Source organism: Hyaena hyaena, unplaced genomic scaffold, assembly GCF_003009895.1.
Source record: "Hyaena hyaena isolate Hyena2069 unplaced genomic scaffold, ASM300989v1 scaffold_35, whole genome shotgun sequence".
NCBI lineage: Eukaryota > Metazoa > Chordata > Mammalia > Carnivora > Hyaenidae > Hyaena > Hyaena hyaena.
Window position 1 is genome coordinate 3,350,317 of NW_024080667.1, and position 18,969 is coordinate 3,369,285.

The following is an 18,969-nucleotide window of genomic DNA, read 5'->3' on the forward strand; positions in this document are numbered from 1 at the left end:
TTGGCATTTCTTTCCAATGAGAAGTCTGCAGTCAGCCTCATTGTCGTCCCTCCGTCTACATAATGCTTTTCCTTTGGAGGCTTTCAACATAAAGCAAGAGGAAAGCTTGGTATTCAGTGGCTCACTACACTGTTGTCTACACGTATTTTGTTTTTTAAGTGGATTCTCTTCAGGATGTGCCGAGTTTCCTGGATTGGCAGAATTATGTCATTCACCAAACTTGGGAAATTTTTAGCCATTATTGCTTCAAATATTTTATATTCAAAAATCTTTTCAATGTTCACTTATTTTTGAGACAGAGAGAGGCAGAGAGAGAGGGAGACAGAATTGAAGCAGGCTCCAGGCTCTGAGCCGTCAGCACAGAGCCCTACATGGGGCTCGAACTCATGAACTGTGAGATCGTGACCTGAGCCGAAATCGGACACTCAACCGACTGAGCCACCCAGGTGCCCGACTTTAAATATTTTTTTTACTGTACTAATCTTCATTCTTGTGGGATTTCAGTGACATGAATATTAAACTTTTTTATATAGTCCCATGGGTCTCTGGGGCTCTTTTTATTATTTCTTTCCTGTTTTTCAGGTTGGGAAATTTCTATTGATATCTCTTTTATTTACTTTTTGAGAGAGACAGAGAGTGCACACAAGCAGGAGGGGCAGAGAGAGAGGGGGAGAGAGAGAATCCTGAGCAGGCCTTGAACTCAAGAATCATGAGATCACGACCTGAGCTCAAATCAAGAGTCAGTAGCTCAACCAACTGAGCCACCCAGGCGCCTCCTATTGATATTTTAATTTCTCTTATTCATTGCTCTGACCTTCGTTCTAAGGCCCACAGATTTTTTTTTTTTTTTTTTACAAATTCCAGCTATTATGCATACCTCTTGGTCCTTTTTATGGCATCGTCTTCTTACTGAAAGCACATGTTGTCCATTCACCTCCAGCCTGTCTACCTTTACAACAGTGGCTCAGACCTCTGTCTTTAGGAATCCCAGCATCCGGGTCAGCTCAGGGTTGGCACGGGTATGTTGAAGGGCCGGTCAGTCACATTTTCCGGATTTTTCGTGTGTTGAGTCATGTGGGTCTCTGTGCGGGGCATCCTGAGTGTCATGCTGTGACACCCTGTGTTCAATGACACTCCTCTGGGCCGGCTTGCTCAGTCAGTTCTGTTGTGGCGGCCCAGCCGGGCCCAGGCGGCACCAGGTCTACCTCCGTAGGTGGTGGTCCCAATGTCGGTTCAGCCCATAGGGCCTTTCCTCTGCTGCTTTGGGTTGATCCCTCACCTGCACAGGTGAGCCTGGGCTTTGAGCCAGTTCTTAACCCAGAGAGAGGGGAGTCTCTCCTCTGCTCTTCTTCCCACACTCTCTGACTTACAGAGGCCCCGCCCTTCCTGATCTCATGGCCAAAAAGACAGGTTTTCTCTTGGTCTTAGCTGTCAGTCACCCAGTCTGGAAGCCCCGCTGGGCACCTGCCTCACTCCCATGCTGTAAGAGGAAGGGAACTAGAATGGCCGAGAACCTGGCCTCTAAGTTTTCATTCTCCTTAATTTGCCTGTTTGTGTTCTCTTTGGCTTTTTGTATTAAAAAAAATTTTTTTTTAATGTTTAGTTATTTTTGAGAAAGAGAGAGTGAGACAGAGCATGAGTGGAGGAGGGGCAGAGAGAGAGAGGGAGACACAGAATCCAAAGCAGGTTCCAGGCTCCGAGCTGTCAGCACAGAACCTGATGCAGGGCTCGAACCCACGAACTGTGAGATCATGACCTGAGCTGAAGTCAGACGCTTAACTGACTGAGCCACCCAGGCGCCCCTGGCTTTTTGCATTTTATCTGACATTGTTAGTTATATACAGTGGCAGGAGGGGCCACAGTGGGCTTCCTCCATCGTGACCAGTACGGGAAGCCCACAACCATCTTTATGGTCATTTTGTCCCCTGATCCAGGATCAGAAAACCTACATCATGTTGGTGACTCTGTCCTGCAAGTTTGAACGCTTAACATTTCTTTTGTTATGGACACCGCTGATGTTTGAGGAACAGGACCCAGTTTTGTGGAACCCGCCCCCCCACCCATCAGGCTCTCCCCCACTGATAACGTTCCAATGAGATGCTTTTGCTGAAGCTACCGGTAACTTCTGTGTTGCCAAATTCCACAGATATTTCCTTGGTCTTCATCTAATTTCTCTCTTCTTGAGATACTTTCTCTGCTTGGCCTCTGAGCTGCCGCACCACCCCCTTGGCCATCCCCTCCCGTCCTCTTTGCTGGCTCCTTCTCAACACCCAGCCCCTAGACCTTAAATTACCCGCATGCACCGCTCTGGATCCATCCCAAGTCTTCTCGTGAGTTCACCCATCGCCAAAACTTGCAATTTCATCTACTCAGTAAGTTCCAATTATATCTGCAGCTCAGACATCTGCAGACTCGGCCTCCAGACAGCGTCACGCGTGCCCCGCAGGCTTCACAGACTGTTAGCACATCCGACATGAACTTCCCGACTCCCTCCCTGCCCCTGTCCGGCTCCTCCTACGGTCGTCTCCACCTCGGTGAGCGGGTACCTTATCCTTCTGGCTTTTCAGGCCCCAGATCTTGATGTCTTCCTTCATTCTTCTCCTGGTCCCACACTCCACCATAACGGCCCTTCCTAAATCCATCCCGATCCGACCACTTCCCACCCTCTTCGCTGCTGCTTCCGTCATGCAGGCCACCACCACCTGTCACTACTTTTCCACCCCCTGCTTCTACCTCTGTGGTCTCTTCTTCATATCCGCCCAAATGCTGAGTGGGCGTCTGGAGTCAGATCATGTCCTTCCTCTCTGTTCATCCCCCATCACCCCCGTGCTTTCCCACATCTCTAAATAATGCAAAGGCCAGCAAGGCCCACACACGGCCTCCGGCACCCTTCCCCTCGCCCACTACATCCCCACCACCCTGGCATCCTGGCTGTTCCTAGAAAACATCCAGCAGTTTCTTCCTCAGGGCCTTTGCACGTGCTGTTCCTTTGGCTTGGATGCTTTTCCAGGTAATCACACACCTTATTCTCTTACTTCAGTTCTCTGTTCAAACATCACCAGATAGAGGCCTTTTCAGACCGCCCCACTTAGAAAACACCACACCTCTGTGTACCTTATCGTCCTTGTCCCTCTTACCAGATTTTACTTTTCTTCATTGTACTAACCCTCGCCACTGCCCCGGCGTGATATTGATTCAGTGCTTACTGACAGTCTTGCTCAGTAGGATGTAAGGACCAGGAAGGCAGGGGCCACTCAGTCTCCAAGACTTCTTGGTATATAGTGGGTGCTTGGTAGAAACTTGTGGAGTAGACGACTCGGTCAAAATGCTGTTGAATACGTAGGTTTTATGTCTGTCCTCGGAGCTGGCTCCTTGGGGATCACCCAGACTCCCTTTCTGTGTTATATGGTCCAGGAGAGGAATGGCCCACTGCCTCCCTGCCTTCTGCTCCCAGGCCAGGTCACCTGGGCCACCAGCCTGGAGCCCCCCTCGCAAGCATCCTGATGCACAACCACAGTGGGGGGCATGTGATCCCGGATGCCCGGGCCTGGGAAGGGTCACCGGTCCCCCTGCCTTGTGATGGGGGGAGCTGGGGACGGAGCCCACTTCCCGGAATGCCCCCCGGGCCCGCGGCTCCCCGTCCCTGGGTGACTCAGTGTGAGGAATCCATCACGCAGCCTGACAGCCTGCTGGGGAGGAGGCCGACACCTCGCTCCATCTCTCTCCCCCCGTCTGCGCTCACCCCCATCTGGTGTCAGAGCCATTTGAAGACGGTGCAGCCTTGTCACTGCCCTGAGGTTGGTGGTGGTGGGAAGCCGCTGGCCCGGGCCAGGCTGGGGCCGCCCTACCCCATAGTCACGAGCTGCCCAGAACTGAGGCAGCGCATGTAGCGGTGGGACGCCAGCCCCAGAAATAACCTTCGGGCTGACCTGCCTTCCTGGATGTGTTGTCAGGAACACCCACGCGCACTCCAGGCACCGAGTCTGCTGTCTGTGCGACAGTCCAGGCTGCAAGGGGGTTTCATGCGCCTCTGTGTGTCCCCGTGTCCGCTGGGTTCTCCCTCAACATTTTTTTCTAAGTGTATTTATTTTGAGAGAGAGAGAGAGAGAGCACGAGCAGGGGAGGGGCAGAGAGAGAGGGAGACAGAGAGAATCCCAAGCAGGCTCCACACTGTCAGCACCGAGCCCGATGCAGGGCTCGAACTCACGAACTGTGAGATCATGACCTGAGCCAAAACCAAGAGCCAGACACGCTCACCCGACTGAGCCTCCCAGGCACCCCCAACACTTTTTTGCTTAGAGTAACAGTCACCCCTTTTAGTGTTGAGTTGCAAGAGCTGCCACGCGCATCCAGTGGGGTGCTCACCCCCCACCCAGGTGTCGCGCGGTTCCGTCCCCCACCCAGGTCCTGCCGTGAGCCCTCATGGGCGCCCCCGCTCTCCACCTCCAGCTGCTGGCAGCCGCGGATCTGTTTTCCGTCCTCATCATTTGCCTTTTCCAGAATCACCACGGGACTCGAATCACGCAGTCGGTGCCTTTGGAGTCTGGCTTCCTTCCTTCAGTGCCTTTGAGATTTCTCCGTGCGATCACGCCGACCAGTCACTCGTTCCTTTGTGGGGCTGACTGTTAGTCCATTGGGCTGTTTTTTTTTTTTTCCTTTTTTTTTTTTAAATGTTTTATTTATTTCTAGGAGAGAGAGAGAGAGAGAGAGACAGCGTGAGCAGGGGAGGGTCAGAGAGAGAGGGAGTCACAGACTCTGAAACAGGCTCCAGGCTCTGAGCTGGCAGTCAGCACAGAGCCCGACGCGGGGCTTGAAACCACGAACCGCGAGATCATGACCCAAGCGAAAGTCGGACGCTTAACCGACTAAGCCACCCAGGCGCCCCCCATTGGGCTGTTTATCCGCTCCCGCTGAGGGACCTTTCGGCGGTTGCTGGGGTTTGGCGATTATGAATCGAGCAGCTATTAATGTGTGCATCAGGTGAACATAAGCTATGGTTTCCTTTAGGGAAACACCTGGGCGTGGGGAGCCTAGGGGCGGCGGGTGCAATTTAACTTTATAGGGGGAACTGCCTGACTGTTCTCTACGTAGTGGTTTACTTAGCGTTTCCACCAGCAGTGCCTGAGGGCTCCAGGTCCTCCGCCTCCTCACCGGCGCCGGGTCCCGGGGCCTCTACCTGGGCCTTCTCTTTGCCATGTGGTGCTGCTTTTAATCTTCGTGTTTCTGAGGACTCACGATGCTCAACATCTTTTCTTACGGCTCTCTGTCATCCGTGTGTCTTCTTTTGGGACGTGTTTAAATCTGAACACTTGCACTGGTTTTCTTATGAGTTCCATGAGTTCTTTATCGTTTTTGGATGCAAGCCGCCGCCTACCAGACGGACAGTTTGCAGATGCTTTCTCGCAGTCCCTGGCCTGCCTTTTCGTGCCCTTCACGGTGCCTTTCAAAGTGCAAATTTCTTAAATTTTGACAAAGGCCAGTGTGTCGGTTTGTCCTTTTAGGGACTCGGCTAATGATGTTCCATGTAAGAAAGCTTTACTGTGTCTGAGGTCGCAGTGACTCTCTGCTCTGTTTCTTTGGATAGTTTTATACGGTTTTAGGTTTTCCATGTAGACCTGCGACCCATTTTGAGTTCATTTTTTATACGGTGTGAGGTATGGAAGAAGGTTCATTTCTGCTGGCGTGTGGATGGATATCTGATCGTTCCCTCCCGTTTATCGTGAAGGCTCTTCCCTCCTCCTTTCATTGTTTTTGCCCCTTGCCAAACATCCGTTTCCTTCTTTGTGAAGAATGTTGTCTGGACTCATCCTTCTGTCTTGGGCACTTTGGTCACAAGCCTTTCCCCAGTGCCGCATCGTGCTGGCTGCTGCAGTTTTGTAAAGTCCGGAAATCACGTAGTGACTCCACCTACCTTCCCAGCATGCGGTTTTTTATCCAGCCCCACCCCCCTCCCACTTCACAGGTGTTGAAACTGCCCACGATCAGTTTCACCCATCCTGCTGACAGCCTCCCGTGTGTAGTAACTTGGCTGCCTGGCTCCTGCACAAAACCCACTACGTGCCTAGCCTCATGCTCAGAGTGTGGCCTTTGGGGTCTGCTCTGGGTGGATGTGTCAGCCCCGTTCCTCAGTTGTGTGGTGCTGGGAAAGTAATGTTAAGCCCTCCGTGCCTCAGTGTCCCCATCTGTAAAGTGGGTGCAACCATGGTACCTGCCTTACAGGTGGACGTGAACATGGAATGATTACCAGCTCAAGCCATTTAAAAGCTGCTGCCGTTCGATCATTTGGGGCGGGCACCAAGGGCAGTGTTACAAAGTCCAACCTCACCGGCGAAGTGTTCCTCCCAGCACTGGACAGAGGGCGTGTACCCCAGAAATGATAGCTCCGCCGGTGGCCGTTGTCACTGTCCTTACCCCCTGCTCATGCTGCTGTGGCTACTATGCTGTCATCGCAGAGGGCGGTGGCCCCGAGGCTGATGTCCTGGAGTCTTCGAAACAGGCAGCCAGCCGCCATCAGTGCTTCTGGTGTGAAAGCTTCTCGCCGAGGCTGCCACGAGTAACAGGACCCAAGCTCTGCTCCCGTGGAGCGGAAGTGTGCCCTTGGTGTAACAGTGTGCAAAGCACAGCGGGAGAGGTTGGTGGGAAGGTGGACGTGGCAGGACTTCCCAGGCGGGGCCTTGTAGGGTGATGAGGAGTTTGGGGCGGAGGGACCACTGCAGGCACAGCCCGTGCGAAGGCTTGGACGGGGTGGCGGACAGGCTTTGGGGGAGCCTGAAGTTTGACCCTGGGGTGGAGACTGGGATGCAGCCCCCGCTGGCCTGGAATGGGTTCACGAGTCACTTCCCTCCCCTTCCTTTCCTTCCACAGTCAAGTCCACTCTGCCTTCACCATGGCCGCGAGAACCATTATCATTGACCACGGGTCCGGCTTCCTGAAGGCTGGCTTGTCTGGGTGGAACGAGCCCCAGATGGTCTTCCCGAGCATCGTGAACTACATCCCGTGCAGGGAGAACCCCGGCCCCAGCTACGCCCAAAGGCGCGTGAGCCTGGGCATCGATATTTGCCATCCTGATACCTTTAGCTACCCCGTCCAGCGTGGCCGTGTCCTCAACTGGGAGGGCGTGGAGCACATCTGGTCGTTTGTCCTGGAGAAACATAGGCGGGAGCACGAAGATTCGCCCGTGATGGTCACAGAGTGCCCTCTGAGGGAGCCTGCGGACCGACAGAAGACCCTGGAGGTGAGGCCTGGCACTTTGTGTTCGGACAGGATTGAGTATCAGGAACTCTGCTTTCTAAACAATTTGCCCCATCGGTTTTCCTGAGCACCTAGTGTGTGCCTGGCACCCGTCCTGGGTATAGTGGGGGCTCACAGAGTTTCCTCCGTGACAGAGATGTGGCAGTTGAAATATTCTACGAAGGTGGGGAGACACTGGGTACTTTGTTCACGGATTCCATAAACGTTCTGAGATCATCTTCCACCCCAAAGAGCTTGCTTTCTTGTGGAAGACTTGGCCTTGGATAGGTTAACCAATAAGAATTCCAGAGAGTGATAACTTCTAGATACAAAATGAAACGGGGTAATAGCTGGCTGGTGGGGAGAGGGGGAGCCCCTCTGAAGAGGGTGATTAGGGAAGGCTTCTCTGAGGAGGTGATTTCAGTCCCCAGGGAGGGTGGGAAGAGGTAGATGGGAAGGTAAAGTCACATCTGGGGAGGGCTTTGATTTTACTCTAAATCAAGGCTTGCCAAACTACAGCCAGTGGGCCAAACTGGCCCACCGTCTGTGATTATAAATAAAGTTTTATTGGAACATAGCCATGTCCACCCATTTACCTATCATCCTTGGCTACTTTCACACCACATCAGCAGAGCTGAGTAGTCATGGCAGAGACCGTATATATGGTGTGTAAAGGCTAAAAGACTTACTATAGGTTTGCTAGATAAAATACATATCTGAGCTGAATTTCAGATAAGCAACAAATAATACTTTAGTATAAGCATGCCCCAAGTAGTGCATGGGACATACTTATAGGAGAACATCGTTGTTTGTCTGAAAGTCAAATTTAATTGGGCAGCCTGTATTTTTATTTGCTAAATTTGGCAACCCCGGCTGTCTAGCTTTTATAGACAATGCTTGCCAAGCCCCCGCTCTAAATAGATCGGAAGCTCCTGGAGAGTTTTAAGTGGGATCCATATTTGATTTCCCACTTGAAAAAGAGGGCCCTGGCTTCTGTTTGGGAAAATGGGTGGTGGTGGGACAGTAGGGTGAAGATGGGCCTGTGGGGGGAGGCGCAGGAAGGGGTGGTCACAGGAGCACCGACTGGTGCTGCCTTTCTGTGTGTGTAGGGTCGGAAACGGGGGAGATGCATCAGCACTGGGGAGTTAGGGAGGCGGTGGGGTGAAGATCCAGGGGGCGATGGGTGGGGGAGAAAGTCAGCCTGGGGACTTTGCCAAACCCTAAATGTCAGAATCCCAGTTTTGCCTTGATGTGTGAAAAAAAAAAAAGGGCTTCACTTACCAGGACGTAAGTGGATTATCTCCCTGCCTCCTTTCCCCCCTTCCTTCCCTCTCTCCCCTTCCCTCCCTCCCCTTCCCTCCTTCTGCCTCCCCTTCCTTCCTCCCTTTTTCTGGAGGAAGGGGTGGGTATCCTGCACCTGTTTCTTGTCTGACTTCTTCTTCCCTCTTCTAAGGAAATGGGTCAGGCGGCAGATCCGCCCCTTGGCCGTAGCTGCTCACAGGGCCAACACCTCAGCACCGTTTCTCACCCGCCGCTGACCCCCCTTCCCACCCCGCCCCCGAACAGTGGTCCTCAAACAAACTCCCCAGGGCAGATCGGACTCCTAACCTTCTAGACCCTCCCTGGTTCCCCACAGCCTGAGCCCCAGGGGCCCGGTGCCCCACCTCCTCAGGGCGACCCCCAGCCCCCCCTCCATCCCTTGGGGACAGGTCTGCACGACTTCCCTTCTGACAGCAGAGCTCGGCCTCGCTCAGGCTCCAGCAGAACAGAGCCCGATCGGGACCTTCTGTCCTGGGGGAAATACCCCAGCGTCTCTTCTCCCTTCCTGCAGATTCTGTTAGAGTTGCTGGATGTGCCGTCCATCCTCCTGGCCGACCAGCTGGAGATGTCCCTGTACGCGTCCGGCCTCCTGACCGGCGTGGTGGTCGATTCCGGCTACGGCCTGACCCGCGTGCAGCCTTTCCACCTGGGCCGCCCGTTGCAGCCCAGCGGCAAGACGCTGGAGTTCGCGGGCCAGGATCTGTCGGCCTATCTCTTCAAGAGCCTCTTCAAGGAGGACTGCGACCGCCACAACCTGTTCCAGCTGGAAACGGTGGCCACCACGCAGATGAGCAAGTGCTACGTGCCGCAGAACCTGGCGGAGGCGCTGGACTTCCGCCAGAGCCTGCCGAGCGGCTCCGACGACAGCAACGCCTACCAGCTCCCCGACGGCACCAGCGTGGAGCTCACCCCCATGCAGCGGCTGGCCCCCGAGATGTTCTTCAGCCCCCAGGTCTTCGACCTGCAAGGGCCCGGCATCTCCCAGGCCGTGGTGGATGCCATCCTGGCCTGCGAGGCGTCCTTGCACCCGCTGCTCACCTCCCACGTGATGGCCTGCGGGGGCAACACCCTCTACCCCGGCTTCACCAAGCGCCTGTACAAGGAGCTCATGGCCGATCACTTCTCCTCCTCCAAGGCCACCATGTGGGTGGGGTCCAACCGAAACTTCAGCGTCTGGCTGGGAGCGTCTGTCGTGGCCCATCTGTCTACTTACAAGTCCGAGTGGATGACCAAGGAGGAGTATGAAGAGAGCCTCAGGCTGTGACCGGCGGGCGGGGCTCCTGGGACCCGCCCCGCCCCGTGGGTTAGAGGCGATTAATTTCAAGGCCGGGGCCTGGGCAGGGCTGGGGTTAGCTGGTTTTAGAATCCTGAGTTCAGGAGGGTTTTTCTGTTTTAGGTACTAGAGTTTTATCTTGTTTCGAGAGTGGGATCCAGCCCATCGCAGGACAGGGGGTCGGCCCTGGAAGACTTCCAGAGGTGGTTTCTCCAGGGGGTGTCCTTTGGAGGGAGCGGTCACTTGCCGTCTGTCACAGCCACTTAATTTTTCACTGGCAACTCCCTTGGGCTGTCCTGCTCTCAGTTCGGTAGGTTTTAACGGGGGCAAGAGAGCTGGGGCCTTGGGCTGGGGTCCCAGTTATTTTTGACGAGGAGATGGGGTGGAGTGGGAGAGGTGAAGTCTCTAGTCTTTCTCGTTCTTTCTGGCCACGGAGGCACTGCTGCCCGTGAGCCGCAGGGCCCTCCCTCCCGTGGCCTGGGTTTTGTTTTATAGATGCAAATAAACTTCTTTGGAACCAGCGCTGGCTTCTGTCGTGCTTGGCGGCGGGACGGATGGTCTCTGGGGAGGCCCCGGGGAGTAGGGGTCCATGAGGATCAGGGAGGGGCCAGGCAGGCTCTGGGGACCCGCTGAGCAGGCTGTCAGGAAGCTGGAGTCTCCCGTCCTTTCTCTGCCACGTTCTCTCCCTTATCTTAGGTGTCCTGAAATTCTGTCAAAGTTTGAGTTTCCACTAGTCTGGTATTTATTTGATACATGTTGGAGAGCCTGGGCACTGGAGACCATGGGGGCATAGATGCCTGATTTTCTGGGTTCAAGGAGATTGCAGTCCACTGTGGGGACGGAGGCAGGAATTAAGGAACTTTGGAGAATGAAATCATCAAACATAACAAAGCTATGTGATGGTGGGGGAGGCCTACTTTCTGCGGGGCAGAGACCAACATGAGACTGCCGGGGGCCACGGGAGACACCCCCTCCTTCCGCTCGCTGTGCGGTTTCGCTTCCCAGCACCCCACCCCCACCCTGCAGTTAGGTAGGGTCATGTGACCATGTGATGGGCTCTGGCCCGTTCAGTGTGTGCCTGTCCCTTAAAATAGGTCTATCAGCCTGCAGGATGTGAAGGATCCAATGTGGGGAGGGGGCTGAATGGCTAGGTGGAACATAGACCCCCCCCCAGCCCCACCCAACCCCACTACACGGCACCTGGTCATCAAGAAAAATCGACCACTTTCAGCAGCTGAGATTTGAGGGTTGTTTGTTACAGCAGCTATTTTGCTTATCCTGACTGATAGAACCTACGATTTATTTATCAAAAAATTTTTCCCCTCGGGGCACCCGGGTGGCTCTGGTGGTTAAGCGTCCAACTCTTGACTTTGGCTCAGGTCACGATCTCATGGTTCATGGGTTTGAGCTCTGCAATGGGCTCCATGCTGACAGTGCAGAGCCTGCTCGGGATTTTTCTCTCCCTTTCTCTCTGCCTCTCCACCACTTGCATGCACACACATGCACATGCTTGCTCTCTCTCAAATAATTAACTTAAAAAAATATTTTTTTTTCTGGTAAGTGGCAAAAGTGGTGTTCAAATCCAGCCTAGGTTCTCAACCACTGTGTTGTGATGGCTCCTCTGAAGGGGGCTCTTGGTTCCCTAACGTTAACAGAGTAGCAGGTGCAGTGGGCAGGGGATGAGGGCTCAAGGAACCTGGAGGCTTCAGGAAGAAGGATTTGAAGGCCAGAGTCCAGCTCACCTTGTCTTTGACACTTGCACCATATTGTCTGAGACACAGCTTTCTCCCCACCCTGGAGATATCGGTGGTCCACGGGAGGAAAAGTGGGACCTTTAGTAGAGCAGCTCAGAACCAGCCTGGCCTTGGCCCCGAGGACTTGGAATCCGATTCGAATTGCAGGCTGGCCCTCTCGTTAGCTGAGCTACCTTGGTCAAGTTGCTTAACCTCTCTGAGTCTGCCAGGTGTAAAATAGGGAATGATACTTCCTTCCTCCCCTCAGAGACTTGGGGTTGAGGATGAGCGAAGATGAAGGAAGAGAAGTCTCTAAAAACTAGAAAGTGCTACTGAAATAAGAAAGGTGACTTTACATTTTATAATATGATGTTGCTTTCCCATTCATCAGGAGTATGAACAGCAGTAGCAGCCACTGTGCCTTTCAAATGGAGTCGTGTTTAATCCTCGTGTGCACACTGTGAGGTGAATGGTATTTGTTCCCATTTACACATGGGTAAACTGAAGCTTAGTGATGTGATGTTCTTGCTCAAGTTCACACTCAAGCTCAGGCTAATATGGGATTGTCAGAATTAAGAATGGAGTCAGCATTTTGAGAAGGTTACCAAGACTAAAAAGGGCTGAAACACATTGGGATTTATTTGTCTTGGGTGGCAAATAGGCAGTCCTGTGGAACAGTGGTACATCATCAAGGACGCTTTCTTTCCATTTTTCCACTTTTAGTGACTTGCCTCATGGCCACAAAATGACTGCAGCAGCTCCAGGCATCACATCTATAGTCCCCATGGGAAAAGGAAGGATGAAAGGAGGGTACCATCTGAGTCTATTTCTATTAGGAAAGTCGTAGCCAGCAGACTTCTGTTTATGACCCACACCATCTGTCCCTCGCCAGAGGAGAGATTTGAACCTAGGCCCATCCATATGAAAGCCTGTGTGGTGACTCACAGTGCCAGACTGCTGTCCCAGTTTTCTGAACCCTGTTAGACCTATCGGCCTGAGAAATGAAAATGTGTGATTTTTTCAGGCTTGAGTGAGAGCTGCTTTGGGTGGCAATCAAGTGTTGACATACTAAGTAGTAATCTTTGTGCTCCGAACTGGGTTATTTGTGGGCTCCTGAGCTTAAAAAGGCAGAAGAGGGGGGAGGCTCAGAAATGAGTATGAGGGAGAAGAGGAAGCAGGAGAAGAGATGGGCAAGGGGTATTTTTTCCCCTCCTTATTTAGCTCTGGGCAACTGTCATCAGGACTCTTTTTCTCATTTTATTCTGAATGTAACATTTAACCTTTCTGTTCAGGCATCAAATCTGGCTGCCTGGTATATAATTACGAACTTTTCTTCGCTTTCTCTCCCCCTCCCCCACCCAGAAAGCTTTTAAAACTCCCTCACTGGGTACCATCTTTCTCCTCCAACTCTCCAATTAAATTAAAAATAGCAGCTCCGTGGGGCTGTGCAGGGCCATCAACCTAACACACAAGTGCTGGCATGCCAGGCCTGGCGGGGCGGCAAGTGGTGCCCAGAAGATGCCTGCTGGCTCCGGCATGGCCTGGCAACTGCTCGGGGCCCGGGGAAGCTTATCCTCCGCGAGGGGTCTGAGGCTGCCTGCCAGGGGCAGCCAGGTGCGGGGGGCGGGGAGCAGGGTCTTGGCAGCTGGGGAAGGGGGTGCCGGGTGTGGCTGGTGGAAGGAAGGGCCCTGAGAAGGGCTGTTCCCAGCAGTGAGGGCACAGCCCTGGCAGTTTCTGCTGCCAACGCCGGGGTGTGGCACCCTCGTGTTGGGGTGTGGGTGCGGGTGGGAGGCCCAGGTTCCCCGAGGTAACCCTGGTAGGAGCTTCAGGGTCTGCTGCTATGGACAACAGAGTTAACGCTGTCTCCTCCTGGTGGGAGGAGAGACTCTGATTGCCTCTCCCACCTCTACGTCCCCTTTAGAGAAACAGGTGGCAAAATGGACAAGGGCTCTGACTTGGAAGCCGGAATGTCTGGACTGGCATCCTTGCTGTGCTGCTTTCTGGCTCTGTTGCCTTGGGGGAGGTTGCTTGGTCTCCTGTGCCTCAGCTCTCTCATCTGTAGAATGGACCTAGTGGAGATGCCTACCTCGGGTGGTTCTGATGATTATCATATAGTTTTGAAGAGTTAACATACATAAGACACTGAGCATGTGCCAGACACATAAGGGTTAATTGTTATCTTACATTATTATTATGATAGACATTACTGCTTCTATACAGACCAGCCTCTGTTAACCAAGCCCTTAGGCAAAAACCTGGCTCTTCTGTTTGTTTATTTTTTTAATGCTTATTTATTTTTGAGATAGAGACAGAGAGACAGAGCATGAGCAGGGGAGGGGCAGAGAGAGAGGGAGACACAGAATCCAAAGCAGGCTCCAGGCTCTGAGCTGTCAGCACAGAGCCCGACGTGGGGCTCGACCTCACAAACTGCGAGATCGTGACCTGAGCCGAAGGCAGCCGCATCGCCAGCTGAGCCCCCCAAGCACCCCTCTTCTGTTTATTTTTACTTGCTCACATGCAGGTGGGTGATGGTGACACAAAATGGGTAAGACATCATGAGGTGCTAGCTTACTCCAGGGGGAAGTGTTGCAGGGTAATTTCTTGTCTGATTGGTGGAGTGGAGTCACATTCTGTACACAGAAGTATCATATGGATGGAGAATGACTGGCTGCAGGGAGAGGCGATCAGCCAGAGGGTCTTCCATAGGAAGCGATTCCTGAGATGCCTTTTTCCAGAGGAGCAGGATTTAGCACATGCTGTTCCTTTTTTTGGAATGCTTGTCCCTGCTACCAGCCCCATAGCTGTCTTTGACAACCCGGTGCGGGGCAGGGGCGGGGGTTAAATAGTTGGGGCACTTAGAGTGGCTGGAGAATGAAGGCGGTGGGGAGTGGGATGGATGACGACAGAGATAGGTGGGGCCGGCTCTTGAAGGGCATTGAGTATTGCATGAAGGAGTGAAGACTTCGGAATAGTAAGCAGAATCATGACGTCACTTGAAGGATTGGAGCTCTGGGTATGGCTTGGAGAACAGTCTAGAGAGCAACCAGACCAGAGCAATAACACACATCAGGAAAACATGCATTTAGACTCTAGGCTAAGTGTTTGTGTCATCTGGGACCCTGCTCTGCTCTGATGCCTTGGTTTCCGTGGTACTTGGGGTTGCAGTGGGTCTGAGGGATCAGCAGGTCTTCGGTCCTATCATCTGGCAGCTGTCTGGTAGTCGCCAGTTTTAGAGCATCTGAGCCTGGGGCCCGGGGTGGGGGGCATGGGAAGAGCAGTCTCCAAGGTAAGAGAGGAGATAAATTCGTATGACGGGCTAGAGAATGCCCTGCCCCAGCCGGGAGTCTGGGCTCGGCTCCTGTGTTCTCCTTTCAGCAATGCACATGCTGGACAGCTCCTGGGCCTGTCCCGGAAAGAGCGGAGAGCGCTCAGCTTCGGAATCCCACACTTGGGCTTGAATCTCTGATTCCTACTGCATGCTGTGTTGCCTGGGGCAAAGAGCTGCCCCTCTCTGCTTCTGTGGAGTCGTCTGTAAAGAGATCATTATAGTACCCTAGCTTACAGGGCTGATACGGGGCTTAAAGACATTTATTCATTCAGTGAATATCTATTAGGCACCTACCCTGCGCTGAGCCCTTTTCTTAGGATCCGCTCAGTTGAAGAATGTTTATTTAGTGGTTTAGCACCATGCCTGGCACATAGTAGGTGCTCAATAAGGGTTAAGTTTCTCACTGAGTCACTGGTCTGCAACAAAAAGCCAGGGTTAAATACTCCAGGAGCAGTGAACCACACGTGGGCATCACAAAGAACGCCCTGAAGCCCCAGCAAGCTGCTAACAAGGATTCCTTTTCATCTTGTCCTTTTGATGAACTTTTCCACTAAGATGTAGGATCTTGATATACAACCACTCTCGGGGATCTTTGGCTTCTTAAAGAGGCCCTAAAAGCAGAGTGTGAAAGGTGGGTGCAGCTTTTTCCTTTAATTAAGACAGAGTTCACTGGACTTGCCCAAAGTCGTGCTACATCTCCTGACCCTCGGCTATTGCCACCCTCCGGGGAGAGAATGATGCTTCACCTACGAAGGGCAGAACTGAGAAGGTTGGAGACACAGATTCATTTCGATGAGACTTACTGACCTGATTCCTAAGGCCTGGGATTCCATAGGGGTGGACATCGCCCGGTGAGGTGGGGAGCAGGTGAGAGTCACCTCCTCTGTGACACTGGGCTGAGGGGGTCACCGTCTTCACCCAGCCCTCCAGGGCCAGCGAACCAGGCTCCTGGAGGGGGCGAGGGAGCCCAAGGCACTGTTCCCACAGGAGGCATTCAGCCGGGGGGAGGGAGTTGGCCGTAATCCGTGTTTAATTTCTCCAGGGCCTCCATTATAAATTCCATAACTCTACCAGTCAAAACATGACTAATTCCTGGGACTGCAGCCCCCACCTGGGAGTCTAAAGCCCTGTGCTGTTTTTGCTGCCTTTTATCACCACTAATAAAGACTTGGCAGTCGGAATTTAGCTGCTGTGGGTGGTTTTCTTATGCGTGTGGGTTCGCCCCTTCCCCCACAGGGCCGGCATAGAATCAGTGCCTGCTTGCTGGGCATTCCCAGCCTGGAAAAGCTGTGGGTCTTGGGGCGGGGGTGGGGGGGGGATGAATTTGCAGAGAAGGGGCCACAGTATTCAGGGTTAATTGGGCCTTTGATGATTCTGACAAGGGCAGGACTACTGTGTGATTTATGGAGAAAAGAACAAGTTCATTGAAAGTGAATAGAGCAAAATTGCAGGCTTGATGTTTAACCTGTTAAAGGAAATACTCCACACCCTTCCCCCACGCCGCCTGCCTAATAGTTGTGGGGAGAGGGCCATATGGGCAGTGAACCTATATGTGACTCCGTTTCACCTTTGCTAGCTGTGCACCCCTGGGCAGGTTACTTAGCCTTTCTGAACCCGTTTCCTCATGTGTAAGATGGTTCCGACCAGCCACCCACCCTATCTGTACTGCTTTGTGAGTGAGCACTCAGCAAAGTTCTCAGCTTACCCGGAGACCATGCAGTGTTGAGGGGTGGGGAGGGGAATCCTCTATGGTCCTGTCATTTTATCTAACACCCTGTTCATTACAACTTCATTAAAAAGGTTCCCCCGGGCCTTGCTAAGGTATTAGTTTGTTATCTTTGCAATAAGCAAACGGATTGGCTCTCAGCTCTCTATAAACAGTGCCCGTCTCCAACTGCCTGGCCTTGGAGTTGAGGTGGTCCCTCTGCAGGTGGGAAATAGTGGACTGTGGAGCCTTTGCCGCAGGAAGTGGTGGGGGTGGGGAGCGTGTGGATGGAGCCTGTGGGTGTTGAGGGCTGACCCTGCCTGGGAAGAGAAGGGTGGAATGGTCAGGGGCCCAGGTCGATGAGACAATCAGAGGGTCCGGGTGGTGAGCCCTGGGAGGGGCTGCCCATGACCCAGAGCTGGTCAGCAAGGCTTTGCATGCAAAGGCTGAAGGAGCCCTTCTAGAGACTAGAGTTTTAGCCTTGGGTCTGTCACTTTCTAGCTGTGCGAGCTGAGGCTGGTTACTTCGTGTCTCTGAGCTTCAACCTCTCATTGTAAAGTGGGTATAATAATAGTACGAACCTCATGGTCTATAGAGAGGGTTATGTGAGCTACTGTAAGCAAAGTGCTTAGCACAGTGGCTGGCACTTAGCCTAACTGGGGTCATTGGCACCAACAGCCAGTGTTGTTGCTCTGAGGTTACTGGCCATGCTGGGGGCTGGCGGCTCGCTGCCGTGTAGCAGCATCTTGGCAGATGTAGATGGACCCCTCAGGAAGACCTGGGTCCCCAAGGGGTTACACAGCCCATCTCAGACCAGCGCAGCAGGCTGGCTTCTCCTCCAAGCTGCTCCTCTCCTGTCTGCACCTGCCCTGAAGTACTTAGCAGTTTCAGTGTGGAAGTCTCTTCTAGCTTCTGGGGATTCAAGTCAAAAGAGACAATGTCGATGTCAGCCAAGGACACCTGGAAGTGAAACTGTGGGCCTTGGTGGCCAAGACTTTGAAAGTCAGATTCAGATTCACCGTGGACAATAAATCAGAGTAGCAATAAATACACTTCCTGTGGTCTCTGACTTCAAAATCATCCCCAGCCAGCCACTTCTCACTCCCTCTGCTGCGACCACTCCGGGCCCTCGTCCTCGCCGGCACCCCTGTCCCTTCGAGGAGCAACCGCCTGCTTGGGCCCAGCTCTGTAGTTTATTCTTTTTTTTTTTTTTTTTTGGTGAGCGTCGGGTGGGGCCCGATCTGCAGTTTATTCTTATCGCTTTTGCTGGCAGAAGGGAGCCCGCGAAAGCTGATGTCGCATCACACTCTGCTTAAAGGCCCTGCCTTGCTTCCCATCTCACTCAGGGCGAAAGACAAAAGTCCCCACTGTGTCCCACAAGGTCCTGCCCGGTGTGGCTCCTGCCACACCCTGACCCCTCCTCCCTCCCTCTGGCCCAGGCTTTGGCCTAACCATCTTCTCTGCCTGGATCACTGTCCCCAGACACCTGCTGGCTCCTTGTTTTTGTTTTCCCACAGCTCAGAGCAGACTTCTCTAACCCCCCAAGCCCCACATTAGAAAGCAACAGCACCGCCCACACACACCCTCTCTTTCTTCTCCCTGCTTTATTTAAAAAACATTTTTTAATGTTTTTTATTTATTTCTGAGAGAGAGAGAGAGAGAGCATGATCAGGGGAGGGTCAGAGAGAGAGGGAGACACAGAATCTGAAGCAGGCTCCAGGCTCCGAGCTGTCAGCACAGAGCCCGACGCAGGGCTCAAAACAACGAACCGCAAGATCATGACCCGAGCCGAAGTCGGACGCTCAACTGACTGAGCCACCCAGGCGCCCCTCCCTGCTTTATTTTTTAAAATACAAGTATGTGTCTTCGCTAGACTGTAAGCTCCACAAAAGCAGGATTTTGTGGTTCACTCACTGCCATATGTATCCGCAGTGCCTGTAACAGTGCCAGCACATAGTACCTGCTCAGTTAATACTTGTTAAATGAATGAGTGACTTAATCTTCTTTCCCTGAGAGAGGGTCTGTAATCAACACAAAGAATAATCAGCTAGTTCTTCATTGTCTCCTGAGGACCAGGCAAAGGCATTTGGTTCCAATATCCAGCAGGATGTGTTTGGATGAGCTACTTACAGAATTTTCTGGCATTCAGTTAAATGTTGGCATGGTCGTGTGAGTACATTTATTGAACTGGCTCTCAAGGAGCTTTGAGAGCCAGTTGCCTGCAGGACTTTGTGTTTAGGTAGATGCCTGATAGAATTTTCTGTTGTGGGGAGATGGGCCCGATGGTGGAAATAAGGAAGAAACCCAGAGAAGTGAGGATCCATTCAAGGTTGACTACTTACTCATCGCACAACAAGGTCCAAATCAAGTCATCTTTTTT

General features: G+C 52.8%; 1 protein-coding gene across 1 annotated transcript in view; it reads left to right on the forward strand.

The window, feature by feature from the left end:
• Positions 1–10,315, forward strand: part of ACTL8 (actin like 8) — a 63,096-nt gene extending 52,781 nt beyond the window's left edge. The window contains exons 2-3 of the mRNA XM_039229052.1: positions 6,865–7,234; positions 9,062–10,315. Of these exons, the coding sequence (XP_039084983.1) occupies positions 6,887–7,234; positions 9,062–9,814 (1,101 nt within the window). The 5' untranslated portion in view covers positions 6,865–6,886 and the 3' untranslated portion in view covers positions 9,815–10,315. The remainder of the gene's footprint in view (positions 1–6,864; positions 7,235–9,061) is intronic.
• Positions 10,316–18,969: the final 8,654 nt, after the last annotated feature.